At 39.3% G+C, this 16,563-nt stretch overlaps 1 protein-coding gene across 2 annotated transcripts in view; it reads right to left on the bottom strand.

The window, feature by feature from the left end:
* braf (B-Raf proto-oncogene, serine/threonine kinase) overlaps positions 1–16,313 on the bottom strand; it is a 46,487-nt gene extending 30,174 nt beyond the window's left edge. For both annotated transcript variants that reach the window (XM_088644688.1, XM_088644689.1), the window contains exon 1: positions 16,111–16,313. In XM_088644688.1, the coding sequence (XP_088500814.1) occupies positions 16,111–16,272 (162 nt within the window). In that variant the 5' untranslated portion in view covers positions 16,273–16,313. The remainder of the gene's footprint in view (positions 1–16,110) is intronic.
* Between the last annotated feature and the right edge of the window lie 250 nt (positions 16,314–16,563).

The following is a 16,563-nucleotide window of genomic DNA, read 5'->3' as shown; positions in this document are numbered from 1 at the left end:
CAGCGGCCTGCTGGTCCAACAGCAGCACCTCGGATTTCCTCCGAGTGATCAGATCGAGGAAGCGCTATGTCTTCAGTTATACAAGTTTGACAAATGAATTGTTGCCGTCTCGTGCACTTGCACAGGCAGGATAGAGTTTTTAAACAGGCCCGCTGCGGGTTGGCTGGATGTCCTAAACAGTGAGGTGGATTCGTTTTTGATTAAAGCTGCCTCCACTGTTCTCTAGCCCTCATGTTTGCAGTCTCAGGCTCCCAAGCCCCTTCACATGTACGATATACCACGTGAATTCGTCTTGAACAGCCCCTTAGTAGACACCACGCTAGGACTGTTGCGAAGTTCCTTTCTACTGCAAAGAGTGATGCAGAGGGCCGTCAAATAACTGGGCACAAATTATAAAAATGACCAGTTCATGTGCAGGTATAGAGGCAATCAGGGGATATTCGTGTAACAGCTGGTGTGATGGTATAAGGTCTGTTACAAGGAACCTGACCTGGATGTCAAATTCATTTGAGCTTTTTGATCATTAAAGGTAACTAAAGGTAGCTAGGATTAAACAAGCTGCACAGTTTGTACCGAGTACAAATTATCATCAGCAATAATATTAACCTTATTACGGGAAGTAAAACTAGGTTAGTGCTTCTCAATATCAATTTTGTCATAGAGCAGTTTTATCTCATAAAGAGTTTATCTTTTGGAATTTTATACAGCATCAAATAAAATTTGCGGGGTTGAATATTTAAACTGTCACAGGAAAAAAGGGTGGAGTTTATTACATTTGAGCATCTTCCACTAATTTCTCCTTTTCTGAACCACCTTATTAATTCCACATTTCCTGGCAAGGGTATTACGAGTTAGGAACCCTAAAAAGACTCTCAAGCAGGCAGAGCACAGCTGGCTTCAGAAGAGATGCTCTCACTGGACAAAACCTTGCTCAGCTCTCATTGTCACTGCGAACAGCCAGAGCCTTTGTCATCTGCAGTTCAATCCAGGGCACCATTGCCCTCAATGCAACCTCAATTAAAGCCTGTCTCGCTAGGAAAATCAGATTACAAGCGAAATACAGGAGCAGGCTATATAAATATTTTAAAAATGTGAAAATTCAAGAACTTGTTCTAGTTGTTCTTGCAACCCACTGGTGGGTCTATTATTTTAGTGAGTGAATGCAGGATCTCTAGGTGCTGATTTTATCATTTTATTGCTAGCAAAACTATTTCCAGACAATTTAATAGAGACATCTGGACCCCAATCAAAAAATAAATCAACTAGATGAAATGCTACCAAAATGACAGCCTATCACAGTCAAATTTAGTATAGTTACAAACCTGCAGAATTTACTATGATAGTTTTCCTTACAGTTAACAACAACATAATTTACTCTAAATAACCGAGCTTGATCTGCAGGTACAAAAGTAGAAATGTTTTACGAATTATGTATTAAGATATGAACTGTTGCGTTTATTAACTGTTATTAACTGTATTTTAACTGTTCCCTTTCATGCCTCTGACAAAGCTGGGGATGGCTTTGTAGGATTTTGAGATCTCTGGTCTGCTGACCATGTACTTGAGCTGAATTATACCCAAGCCCTTACCTCGAATTTCCAGTTAACAGTGAAATTAAACCATGCTCCTTTGCATTGCTTTAAACCTTACCTTTACCCTTTCTTCACCCTCAACTCTTACTATATTCAAATCACATGCCATTCCAATGGATTGCTGGCTTTCAATCAACGCAGGCATTATGTCGATGCTCTTATTCAAGAAGAAAAAGAAATCACACAAATATGCAGAATACCACATTTAGTAAAGTAAGAATCTTCAAATACACAATACAAAATTATACAAATACCAGGCTTTAAAATGTTCTAAAAGCAGGAAAGGAAGACTTCATAATGTACAAAGCTACTGCTGATAATGCAGTAAAATGGCACAAGAGAAACAGAATGTGCAACATGTTTGTGCACTTTTGTGTGCAATGTGAACTCTTCATGACATTAGCAAATTTCCTTAAAACCTAATGACTATTTCTGAACAGCAATAAAGCAATGTAATTAGCTTACCTATTTTTATTAATCAATTAATCTTAAACACATAGCAGTCAGGATACATATTTGATATAACTAAGACATGCAGGAAACGAAAAAGATGAATGTAAACAGATGCCTTTCTGCTATATCAACAAAGATGTTCCCATGTCAAATATATCCTGAAACATGGCGATTTCACCATCAGTGTTCAAAATCTCTGACCCCGTATACAAAACCTTTGAGATTTATTCAAATGCAGATGTCACTATCTGTAAAATTTTAAAGTAGTAATCAAAATTAAAAGCAAGGTATTTAAAGTTTTTTTTTATTATTTTTCCTTAAAAGGATCCATTTGTTTTTCACTTAAATATTGCTGGCTACAAGATTTTATTAAAGGTGGGGAAAAAAAGATCTGACGTGATTTGTCTTTAATTCACCCTTTACATCAACAAAAGCTGAAATTTCAATAAGGGTGTGTAGACATTTGTATTCCACTGTACATTAGGGAGGTCTACACAAAACCTTGATTTGCTAGTAAAGAGGACTCTGCTCCACCACAGGCAGGCCCACCTGAAGTGAATTAGTCTAGCTTCCAACACGCCAAAGGCACTGTTCTCTTGATAAGGGGCATGATGTGCACTGTCCAGCTCCAACACTGTCACTTCAGGGTGAGCCCGCAGGCAGGGCGGCAGGTGATGTCCTAGGACTTGGCTAATGCGGTGCTGTGCATTCAGTCTTCCATCAACAGGGGAAGTTCTATAGTGACCAGACACTCCTGCCTTGATCATCACATTTGGCGCTCCCTCATCAATCTTGGTAAGGTGCCATAACATGTGTTAAGAGAGCTGGTCTCTCAGGTCATAGGTTATCATTCACAGGATATAATGTCCTGTGAATTTGCTAACTTTGAACACCACACACAGCAAGTAACAGAACTGACTTCACAAAGGCATTATTCTCTTGATGTGGCAGAGATAGGTTCCTTTCTGTGTTTTTTTTTCTTGGCTTAAATCAGGCTAGACATGCTACAGATTAAATCATGTGCCTAATAGGCACTCTTAGTAATGAGGTGATTAGTTCTTATGCAACAGCCAAAGTCACCTGAGTGCATTATATTCAGTTAGGAACGGCCAATTAATCAGAACAATACCAAAAATGTTTAATCAGAATCTAAAACATACACGCTTTATTTTTTAATATACGCATAAAGTAGTTTTGTTTGATGCTCAGTAAGTATTCTGTAAGCCTACAATTTGCTTACAACAGCACAAAACACTAAAAACAACCCCAATTTCTCCGAAATCAAAGTGTTAACCAAAATCTGGAGGAAGGATGTGATGTGCTGACCTCCTCCATCAATCACAACTATAGTGTGCTTCTGCAGAAGGTTCCCAGTTTGTCTTAGTGCACACTAACATCTTATACATTTAACAATCTTCCATTTATTCTTATATAAACTATGCTGTACTTTTTACCCCTTTTCTTATTTTCTACATCTAATGTTTCTTACACAACATTCCACTTACTTTAATGCTGTTATGAAGCCTTTTTTCACTTGTCTCTCCATTATGTCATGTCGGTGTCAAGTGGACTGATTCACAAGAGAAAACCCCAGAGAAACATATTTTCCACTGTGTAAACACAAAGGTCAGATCTGACACAAAGATCACTGTGCTTTGAACTATAATCCTATGGATTTAAGGAACTTCCTTTTTGGACTAGACCCAGCACAACCTTTTCTCTCTACTTCCAAGGCAGAAATATTCCATCAAGTAGATGACTGTGTAGCGGCAATGCTTGTTAATAAGACAGAATTAAGCGTTGGTATGCTCCTAAAGGAGGCCCCATCTCACCCTCCATCTCTGTGGTGCAGCCACAGAGAAAGAATTCATGCAGGCTGATTTAAGATGTTTTCTTTTGATAAGAAACAAGCTCCCAGATGGGGATGCAATTAGCTAAGCCTGGCTATCATGATCAATGGTCATCCATTGGCGCCTATCAGTCTAGGGAGTGCCGAATGGACATCTGGACTGCATTCCTAAGTGTCAAGAGTAAGTGACTTATATCTCACCTTGACCAACCAATCAGGGACTGGCAGGGTGTGGTAATACCACGTGGGTCTCCAATGCCCGCCAAACTCTCAACCAATCAGCACACATCTGGGTCTTGATCAAAAAGGGAGCGCAAGCTCAGATCGGGGCCCTCCTTGGCCATTTTCGCCTATCCTCAGAGACAATCACGTGACAACTGCTGTTGTCTGCAAAAGGACTTGGACTTTGTTCTAAGCGCGAGGCCGAGGATCCCGTACGTACTCAGAATTCTACTAACATGAATGCTCCGCTTGATCAACGGCAGCCTACAGTTGGACCCTCGTCGACAACCTGAATAGCTTATTCAGAAGCAGCGCTGGACCGGGAACGAACCAGCTTCTTCCCAGGCAAAAGAGTGACTTGTGAGGACTCGCGGTCACACTCTGTGCATAGAGACTTTCTACTAGCCAGCCGGACTGCTGGTAGATCCCCTCGGAGCAACGACTGCCCTGCGCGCCGCAGTTAGATTCCTCCGCCCGTCCTACTCCGAGCTGCACCTCGACTGGTTGGCCGGTAGCCAGAGGACGCCGACACAACGCCCATTGGACAACCGCTGGAACAGAGGCTGCAACAGAGCCTGTCAGCTGGTTTGGTGTTCGTGCCGGGAAATTCCAAATCCATACACAGTGGATAAGTAAACCCCATGTTCTACATTGCGTCTCGAGAATTCAATTGTACCTCAACACAAGTTGTTATCAATTTAATTCATGAGTAATGTATTTACTTACGAGTTTAGAGTAACAGTGGGTAATAACACTGATTAGCGATTTGGTAACCGAACGATATATATTGACATATATTCTCTGTTGTGTATCTCTTTGTGTTTGCATCTCTTCGAGATTATATACCTTGTATATTGATAACCCTCACAGTAAGGTCTGCCGCTCGTATCCAGGCAGACTAGTATATGTTTGGTGCACAGTTTATATTAATAAATGTATCTCGTGTATTGAACCCGTGTGTGTGCGTTGTTAGTTGTTCTGACGATTGATTTTCTAAAAGCCCCAACGAACAACCTCGTGATTACTGCTACAATTAATAATTGTCTCAGTAAACCCATCAAACCACTACAACTGGAATGTGTGACTGTACTCCTCTCCTGAAACCAGTGCTTACTGCAGCATGTCACTGCCCTTGGAATGCAGCTGAACTGGGCCAAATGCCACTTCTATCTCACTCATTACACAGATTCCTGAGGAATGAGTATCAGGGAAGAGTCCTTATCAACGGAGAAAGCATCATCAGTGTTCTCACAACCTGGCCCCCACTCAGCCTTCCAAATCCATGAGCTGTGTTTTAGAGACAAGTGGCAAGCTTGTGGAGCACGCTGTACATACATGTGCTGCTTCATGTCATAATAGAGTTTAGAATCCATTAAATAATCAATGTAAAGACTAACAATGCCCTTTAAATACATAGGTATATCCACCAGGGCGATGAGCAGAAGTCAATATGTAGCACATTGTAGTTCAAGTGGAGAGGTGAAAGATTACTTCACTAACAGAAATAAGGGGGGGTTTAGTGAAACCAGATTGTGAAATTTTGCTGGGAATCTTAGATAATACCCCCATTCTAACAATGTCATGGAATCTTTAAAGATCAAAGGTAGTCAGGAACTCTATCATCACAAGGTTGGTACTTTAATTGGTTTGGAATCATCGTCCAGAGGACCACCTACTAATCTACCAACACCACTTACAATAGCACCCTGGTTTTTTTAGAGGTCTCCCATCCCAGTACTGACCAGGCCTAATCTTACTTAATTACTAAGATCTGACAAGTAAGAGCTTAGATCAGGTTGTGAGAAGGAAACATTGAAGAAATGAAAGCCTAGGACAATTTGTCTATTCTATGAGTTCTATTTTTTTGTGGAAAACACTGTTTTATCAAAGCTATGTTTTGAGCTATTTTACTGCTGAAAAATATTATCTTTGGATCAACATTATAATGTGGTTTTCTTTCCTGCAGTAAAATGACTTAACACACATTCACTTAAAAATGTATTCAAGAGTACTTAACGCAATACAGTTAGTGAAAAGCTTCTGTAAATTCACACCCCATATCCTGCATTAAACACACCAAGCAATACTGAAAATTGTAAAATGAATAATTGCTTGCACCAATGTAAATTTCAGTTTGATTCTAATTAAAAGTTGGCTTAAAGGCAAAATACAACCCTCAAGCCCATTTTAGAAATAGATGACACAGCATGATAGCTCAATGCTGGCAGTGCAAAAAACATTTAGTATACGTCCAGCTGTGGCATAGACATAAAGCACACTGAACCACTATTCCAAAGTGATTTCCGTTCACAACTGCCTTGCTTTGAATCAAACTGCCTGAGAAAACCTGTACTGCACTATTAAACCACAATAGTGACTGACGTTCTTTTGACTCACAGATCAGGATGCTAATTTCATGATGGTAAACTATTTTGTATAGTGCCTTTAAAAGGAATATATGAAATCCTAATAATATACTAATCTAAATCATCGAAGCTAAAACATTACATAATAAAATACACACAGAAAATAATACAAACACAGAAATGCCTTTCTAAAAAAGCTTTTAAGCTAGAGAGCTCTGAGCAACAAAAGACCCTGAGAAAACTATAGTGTAGATGAACAACAGAAACACACATTCAGTAATTGGTTGGGCAAAGGTCACAATGGCACATGTAACACATCACCTCGATACTGTTAGGCTAACCCATCGAGAGTCTTGAAAATAAGCAGAAGGATTGGAAAGTCAACTCAAAACCTGACAGGACGTTAATGCAAGAAGGAGTTCTGTGGCCATGTGTCTTGTCCTTCTCCACAAGTTAAATTACTTTACTTATAACTTTCTGTGTTAAATGTCCCCACATTGCTTAAGGATGAAAAATGAGGTGTCAGCATAAAGACATAGAATGTTTAACAACACATTTTACATTTGATATTATGGCATATGTCTGCATTACCTCTACATACCACTCTGCATCCATCCATACAGTAATTGCCACCTGCCAGATATTTGTCCAATCTTTAATCTTACTCAGTCTGAAGTTCGTTTGGAGCTGTTCCAGTGTTTGCTAGTCGTGGTACTACATGTGAACTTGACTAGTTTACTAACTATAACAGACTCCCGATCAGTGGTTACTCACCATAGTCCAGGTGGAAGAGCCAAGTTCTACATCTGCAATTTCAATTGGTGAAATAATTGATCTACTTGCTTTTTTAAAACTTTTACATTTTTTTACAGTCAGTGCTGAGAACAGAGTAATGAAGCCAATTCAGAGTCAGGGATTATTAGGATGCCGTGATTCATAAAGGCCAATGGGAAATTTGGCCAGGATGCCACAGTAACACCCCTACTCTTTTCAAGAAACACCCTGGGATTTTTGATGACCACAGAGTCAGGACCTCGGTGTATGTCTCATCCGAAGGACCACGCCTTTTTTTACAGTATAGTGTCCCCATCACTATACTGGGACATTAAGACCCACACAGACCGCAGGGTGAGCGCCCCCTACTGGCCCCACTAACACCACTTCCACCAGCAACCTTAATTTTTCCCCAACAGGTCTCCCATTCAAGTACTGACCAGGCTCACACCTGCTGAGCTTCAGTGGGTTGCCAATTGAAGGTTCAGGGTGATACAGCTGCTGGCGATGTGTACTGTTTTCTATCCATTATTCAATTCTTAATCCAAATACATGCATGTCCTTGAATGTCTCACACCATAAACAGAAAATCGTTAATGAGGAACTTCATTAACTTTAAAAGCCTTTCCATTACTTTATCAAAGAACTCCCAAAAGTAAGTTAGGCAAGTTCTACCTTTCTAAATGCACGATGACAATCCTTAATAAAATAACAAAAACATAACAAAGGTCACAAACAAGATGAAGTCATTTGGTTCATCTAGCCTGTTTGGTTGCTACTCCCTAATAATTTTAGCGATCTCATCCAGTTGTTTCGTGAAAGAAACCAGTGTTTTAGAGGCAAAAATGTGTACCTCCAATTTCACTGCGATACAAATGGTTTTCATAAGCATACTTCTTTTACATGAAAGACTTATTGGTCTATGACTAATTAACTCAGTTTTCTTACCTCTTTTATTAATGGACAAAATGCTAGCAAATTTTCCAGTCACTTGGTATTACCCACTTGAGAGAATGCTGGAAGAGCTCTGCTAATAGCTTGTGAATAACATCTTGTTTCCTTAAGTACAATTGGTAGAATACCATCAGGCCTTGAAGACTTACAGTATGTTAAGAGCTGCTATTACCTGTAGAAGCACCTGTTTTTCTGCCTCTTGTATTCTAATATTAGGCATAATAGAGAACTCTGTCTTTCCTTAGCCCGAGGCATGTGGCAGATTTCTTCCTTGGTAAACACTTGAGTGAAATATTCATTTATTACGTCAGCCATTTCCCTTTTCATTATCTAAAAGTTTCCTTTCATTATCACTTTATCCTTTACTGTTCTTTTGCTCTGGTAATACGGAAATACATTTTTGCTTCCTCTGCATTATTCTTGTTTCTTTCCTGGGTTTTCTAGTAACATTTCTTGAACTGTGCTTGCAGTTAATTGAACTCATTTTCTTTAGCCAGATCCTGTTATTTTTAACCATTTTAGGAAATGCTTTCTTTTACTGTGTTTTTTATTTGATATATTATACTGTTCTTTCTGCTACTTTCCTGCTTTTGCTGTGTTTGCTCATTGGATGAATGGTCTGTGCTTCAAGCACAATGTCTTTAAACTGCTGCCATCCATTCCCTACTGACGGCAGATCTATCCTACCCAATCTGTGACCTTGTTATCAACAAGAGATGAACACAAACAACTGAAAGATCTCTGTTTACACTAAAGAGGCACTATTCATTTAATGAAAAAAATAATCTAAGAAAAATGAACTATACATCAATTTACTGAACACCTGTGACCTGTAAAAAGTCTCTGACATTTTGGAACACTGGTACTTGGTCTCTCAGATTTGGTAGTTACAGGAGTATAGTGGTCTCACTCAGGTATTGTGACAGTTCATTTCCCAATGAACAACTGAACCAACGTTTCAAGTCTAGGTCTGTCACTGACTGCAGCAAAAAGGGGAAAAAAAATCATAATTCTGGCAGGAGTAAAAGCTGATATATACTTACAGTCCTACCATATAAGCAATGCTACACATCGTATTAGGTGCCATACTATCGATTATCATTCAGTGAAACAGATTTTTTGACATTTTCCCTTTATAAAGTATGTGGGGGCGGGGTGGGGGAAATGGGCAGGGCAGCTTTTTGCACTATTTTATTAAGATAGCATGGAATTTGCTATTAATTCACAAACTCATATCTTCATTTGAAGAGATCACACAATTATGTTATCCCTTCAAGTGAGAAAACAAACTTTGTGCGTTATAGAGGCTGGCCAGAGCAGACAGGTGTCACACAAGTGAACATCTGCTTCAGGCAGTAATTGGCATAGCAAAGCTTTCACTAGAACAACAAAGAAGGAGGAATAGGGAGTATCAGAGGAACAGGCAGTAGACAATTAATAGTGACCCAGACACGAAAGCTCGTGCCCTAGAAAATAAAGAAGTAGACAGCAAAAGAGGATTTAAAATGTAAGGCAAAGTCGAAAGGCGACTTGAACAAGTGAAAAGACACAGAAGCAAGGCTTGAACAGGATTTCAGATGGAGGCAAGGAAATGTAAACGCCAAGCAAGAACTGCTGACGATCCACCAATTAACCCAGACAACCAGACTAATACCACACCAACCCTGCTGTAGCGATATGAGGCTAAAGTTAAGTGAAAACCAATTCACATGAAATAAAAATACTTAAAAGACAAAGAAACTAGAAAAAGAAAATTAAACCTATATAAATTCAAGCATCAAATGCAAAACCAGTAATTTAGCAGATTTAGTGCATCTCCTTAAAGCACAGGACAAAAATTAAAGACAGACCAGTGTACTGGACCAGTGGTGAATCAACTATTTTTTTTCTGTGGTTTCCATGGGGTACACTGAATTCCCTTTTCATTCCCTAGTAAAAGCTTTTGTATGGTTTTGCATTTTGTAATAGTAATTACTATTACTTGTAATTCCTTTGTTCACAGACTGAAATTTTAAACAATTTGAAGTTGTGATCTTACGGATGAAGAAAAAACACTCATTTAACTGTCTGATCTTTTCTTCTGCTCATGTCAAAACCGCAGGAGTGTCTAAGATTTGATGTAAATTCTATAACTAAACTGCAGCTGTGTTTTACTGAGAAAGGTACTGTACTGTGTGCCTGTAGATAAGTCTGTAAAGACACCTCTCTCACTTTGTCAAGTACCTCTGAACACCTTCACACTGATATTCGGCAGATTGGACAAAAAGAGTTGACCATTTTAATGAAAAATTGTGATGAAGTGTTAAAACGGTACTTTTGCAGATACAGTATGTTTCAGATTAATTCCATCAGTATGCTCTCTATATAGGTAGGCTTCAATTTCATCATCTGTAACACAAGCATGTTATTCATATTAAATATCATAAAAACCCATAATTAAAAAGTAATATAACATGTTTTTTATATTGATTGAAGGAGCTGACAAAATGTCAGTTATCAATTATATACACTTTTTATTAAAAATACAATACTAAAGAGGTTGAACCTCTTAAGTACTAGATTATGCTATGGTCTGCTTAACTATATTGATCATCAAGATGTATTCGAACTAATTCCAATTTATCAAATAATTAAGTCCTTGAACAGACATTTCAAGATCAAATCAGGACATTATTTTCAAAGTGCAACTGGGCAAATACATTTGAATCAGAATCACTTCTATTGCCTTTGTACTACAGAATACATACTTACTGTTAGGGCTGGGCGATATAGCCAAAAACATTATCACGATAAAAATTTTCATATCAGTTGATATCAATAATTATCACGATAAATGTCAAATCATAGTTTCTTTCAAGTTTAAAGGCAGATTTTTTTCTCCTGGGTGAAAGTTGAAGAAACCAGACAGTTAATTGGTAAATTAAACAACTCTTTATTTTAATAACACAACAAACACTTGCCAAACAGCAGAAACATTAAACAAATCTGTTAGCTGCCCGGTCTGCAACATACACGCGCACTCACGCAGTATTTTGTGCGCAAAGCATAAACATATATATCGAACATTTATCAAACTTTTTTTAAAATTATATCGAGGGAAATTATATCGCGATATTATCATTATCGAATTATCACCCAGCTCTACTTACTGTATATATTTGGTTTGTGAAAGTGCTGAATTTTCACTGATGAGAGTTTGTTTTAGTTATATTTTTACACCAGGTCTATATGGCAAAGTTCCATACAAGGCCTGGCAATAGCATTCACCACCTGCCAATAATGTTAATTACTATATATATATAATTAGACCTAACTTTAATTCAAAATGATGGTCACATTGAACTCTGTTATATGTGAAACTGACATTTACCACCACTAAAACACATATGAAATTAAATTTACCATTTACATAAGTATTCAGTCCCCCCATGTCAGTAACTGGTAGAAGCAATTTTGGCAGCGGTTTTAGCTTTCTGTAATTTTGAATAGGTCTCTGCCAGCTTCTCACAGTGGGATTCAAGTCCAGACTTTGACTGGGCCACCTCTCCAGCACTGCAGGAATATTTCGAATTGTGGGTGACTCCAGCAGGATTTCCTCTCTGATGAACTTTGCTTTCCCTGTCCCTGCTGATGAGAAGTGTCGCTATTATACGATGCTGCCACCACCCTGATGCCAGCTGGGAATGACGCCGAGTGGGTGACATGCTGAGTTGGGTTTGTGACAAAACACTTTGCATTTTTGACCAAAAAGTTCTATTTTTGTCTGGTCTGACCATAAACCCTTCTGTCACGTCTGCGGTATATCTCACATGCAATTTAAGGTCAGTCTTTTTGAGTAAAAGCTTTCTTGCCATAAATCTGATTTGCATTGGGCTGTCAATGTATGAAATGGAGTTTTTAATGAAAGTTCGGGAGGAATGAAGGCAGCCGCGCTCATTCGACACAGCTGCTGCAATTCTCACTAATCCCGACGTAAGCAACCGGTCTCCATAAATATCAAACGTCACCCTCTCCTCTTCCTCGTTCGTTTTCTGCATCCCTCCCCCACCCCCTCTCCACCTTTGCAGCTACCCCATTGGTCGCATGGGGGTCCTATCCTCCCCGTCCAACGGCCGGGAGGTTGGCCCTGAGCCAAGCGGGTTACGCCAAATCTCCACATCACAATAAACGATTCTAATTTCTCCCAAGCTTTCGGCTGCTGTCATTCCTCGTGAACAGTATGTATATGACACTATGATGCATGAGATGGTAAGAGACCCATCTCAAGACCTTGCAAAACTTTCAAAGTCACTGTTGACTTCACAGTGATGTTCCCAATCAATTTTTCTGCTGACTGATCGAGGTGGTAAGATGCATATTCTACTTCTTAATAACTTCATCGTACTCAAAGTGATAAGCCTCCTTCGAATCCATGCTTCTCTACAAATTTAACCTTGATTTGTTTCTAAAGCTCCCTGCTCTTCATGGTTGATTTGTCATGTCACTACATGAGTTGTGGTTTGAAATTCAATACCTATCTGAGGGAGCTTGGACACACTTTCTCTAAAGTCAAGTTCAACCACTTTGATCATGACACAGAAAAAGACCACAACACTAATTTTGTGAAGTTTCAACAATTCTTTGGTAGTGGAAGTTACTTAAGGTTGCCACAGCAAAATAGGATTGATATTTGCAACTGATCATCATGCAATTTCTTTTTTTTTAAAGTTCATTTCACACTGTCTGCGAGGTTTAACTTCAGCAGGTTGGAGCAGACGGTGTGTATCTGAAATAGAAAGTTCTATCTGAAAAGTCTCACAAGTGCAAGCTCAGACAGCAACAAAGTAGGGCTACTTTTCAGAGGGGTGAATACTGTTAAAGCAGGCAAGGTGAGCAACCAGAAAAGTCACCTTCAGTACTCTGTCCCTTAGAAGCAGCGTGCAAACAGACAAGTGAAAGACATGGAAAGCAGCATTTTCTTCTTCTCACTCATCCATCCTTGGTCCAATCGTGCACATATGCAATCAGCGCAGATTCACATTAGGCAAGAGCATTTGAATACTGGGACACATGACTCAAAACAGGGCAGGGGCAGAGCGGTGGCTCTGTGGCTAAGGATCTGTGCCTGTGGCTGGAAGGTTGCCGGTTCAAATCCCGCAGCCAGCAGAGGAATCCTACTCTGTTGAGCCCCTGAGCAAGGCCCTTTACCCCAGCTGCTCCAGGGGCGCCGTATAAATGGCTGACCCTGCGCTCTGACCCCAAGCTTCCCTCTCCCCATCTGCGTATCTCATGGAGAGCAAGGTGGGGTATGCGAAAAGACAAATTCCTAATGCAAGAAATTGTAAATGGATAATAAAGTGATCTTAAAACAAAGTTCTCAACCTGGACAGGAAGCCACTTTTTATTTTTTATCTCATTATATGAGATAATTAAAACAGTTGATTAATATGAACAGGTATTGCCATTTTAATATTGCACCGTTTCCCCTTTTTAATATAAAACCTGTTTTAATACAGGAAATATGTAGCATGACTGAGTCCCATTTACTTTCAAATTATACAAAGACATATCGGAATTAGCAAAATCAGTATCCATGAGCTCTTGTGTATGAAAGTTCAGTCGCTATTAACTGTCAGGATGTGTTTTTGCAGCGACGTAGTAGATTAGAATCTCTGAGGCCTGTGCAGCATTACAATGCCGTCTTCTTGTATTTCGGGCCGTGAGAAATCTGGGAGAAATATATGCTCCTAATATGTGCTGAAGGTCCAGTTTTAACCCACACGACGATGTGTCTGTTAAGAACTGATGCCAGCGCATCAAAGGTTTTTAATGCAACAACTTGATGTATGGTTTGTCACATTACACACAGGATACTTTCAGAAATCCCCGTAGAGTATCGGGGGAAAAAATGTCAAAGCACTTTTTCTTTCTGTACTTATGCCACAACAATCCATCATTTTGATTTGTGGACTGCCAAGATACATGGTAAGATCTACAGTTGCTGACAGAAGTAGTGGCTCCTTGCCTTACAACCAAAAGCGTGCATTCAATGCAGGGAAGGCATCTGTGCGTGTGTAGTTTGCATGTTCCCCAGTATTCAGTTTCTGCTGACTCTTTTTGGTTTCATATCAAACACAAGCTGGCTAGGCTTTACTGGTTATTCTTAAAACAGCCTCTTTCTCCATGGCCCAGCACAGGACCGGCATCTTGTCCAGGAGATGGGTCACCCCAGGCCTGTCTTGTGCTGTGCCCTATGTCTCTATGATTGGTCCCAGTTGTTAAACCACAGGATGTGGAGTTATTTCTACATTTCCTTAATACACTTAAACTAATGAACAGCATTGTAGGAAATGGAGGGTTTGTTTCTGACTGCTTCCTGGTGCAGTGTTATTAAAAAGCATGTTTTTTTATGTTAGTGAAACCACTGTAAATGTGGCAACATGCATGCTGGTCAACCTGCGCCTCTGTTCTTGTGAGAACCCCAAAAAGTAACTTCAAATTCAAGCACTAGACAAACTATGCAACTTCTTGTATTTAATGCTGACTTCCTATGCACCTGAAGTGAAGACATTAAAGCAATGCTAATTGTTTTGTCAAAATATCATATATGTACACACAACTACAAATACTAGATTCTACAGTACATATGGTTACACAATTTCTAACCCTACAGATAATGCTCACATAACACAGTAGTTTGACATTTAAATACTATAGAGTCTGGCATTATTACCTATTAGTAAAATAAAAAAATGAGATACAAGATGATACATTACTTATGTTTGAAAAAGTTGTATTCACAATAAACAATGACATAAAGCCTGCATTATAACATACAATTGATGTACTGTATGTATACATCTGAATGCTGTCACCATCTGGATTATAATTTCTGTCACATACTGGATGTAATTGTTGCACTGAGTGAAGAACACAGCTTTGCTTCTCAAATTATCCTGGTGCCATTGATATCGCACTATAAATATTAAGCAATTATTAAGATCAGCAATTTTCTAGCTACACGTACAGTCTCTAAACAATATTAATGGAGAATCTCAAAATCACAAACTAAAAAAGCTCATATTCTGTGTTATAATAAATATATGAAAAGGATTTAAAATAAAAATACAACTAATACGAATATTAATGTTGTTTACCTCTTGCAATTACCACTTGTCGTAAAACTGTATTTCTGTCTGTGATCGCGAGAGAGGCCCCTATCCCACTCATAAAACAATATGCAGTAACTGTGCATTATAACTCACAGGCCACGTTAATATTTCAAAATGCATCATAAATAATATATACATTCCCCACAACACAACGGAACCATGCACTACAAACACAGCTTCCCAGTTTTAAATCTTTATGAGATCCACAATAACATTGGAATAACAAACCCCCAAAGGTGCGAGCGTGTGCCTAAACGATCTTTATAACACATATAACCAACTGCAACAATTATTACATAAAAATATACGGCAGGTGAGATACGTAACATTTTAGGTCTAAACGAGACAAGTACGTTAAACAATTATTTAAAAAAAAACATCAGGCTACAACTTAGACGCAAAACACCCCCTGCCAATACAACTGCAGCAAGCTATGAGGAAAAAAGCAAAAAAAAAAAGAGATCTGCAGGCCTAGTAATAAACATTGGAACTGCACCGTACTACTGAAATATAAATAACATAATTGCCATCACCGATGCAAAAGCACATGATAGGAAAAGAAATTGCATCTACTTCAAACGCTCAATATCAAATATAACGATGTGCATTTTCGTGCATCATCCCTTCCCCTGCACTGCATCCTCACGATCCATATTTACAGCCGGTCTTTCCTGAAGATCAGCATCCAGAAATCTCCGCACACTGCCCGACAGTCCCCAGCCACCCTGTTCCCTGTACCCGCCGCATACCTCCTCAGGAATGTCCTGGTGTCCCCCGGGAATCCCTCCAGAACCGATGGGTTCGAGCCCCGCACCCAGCTCGGCCAGTCCCGAATCCCGCTCCGGATCTCGGTCCATGGCGTCTCCATTGAAGACGGGCGGTGGAGACTCGGCGCTGCTCAACGCCGCCATTTTAAACTGCGAGAAACTGAGTGGAAAATAATAGAGAAAAGAAATAAAGAGAGAAACCGGAGGGGGAGACAGAGAGAGAGAGAGTCAAAAGACGGCAACAGCGTAAGGGTATACGGGGATAGCTGGACTGGCAATTTGCAGATATTATGTAGTACCTTTTTATTACGAAATACTTCATTATAATATTATTATAGTATAAAATAGATCTGCTTAGAACTTGGACTTTGGGAAAACATAATACTGTTATTTACTTGATTCTCGAACTTTTAATATTTTACAGTAGTTTCCCGT

This window comes from Lepisosteus platostomus, chromosome 9 (assembly GCF_059453375.1).
Source record: "Lepisosteus platostomus isolate fLepPlt1 chromosome 9, fLepPlt1.hap1, whole genome shotgun sequence".
Lineage (NCBI taxonomy): Eukaryota > Metazoa > Chordata > Actinopteri > Semionotiformes > Lepisosteidae > Lepisosteus > Lepisosteus platostomus.
This window is presented reverse-complemented; position numbering and strand designations above follow the sequence as displayed.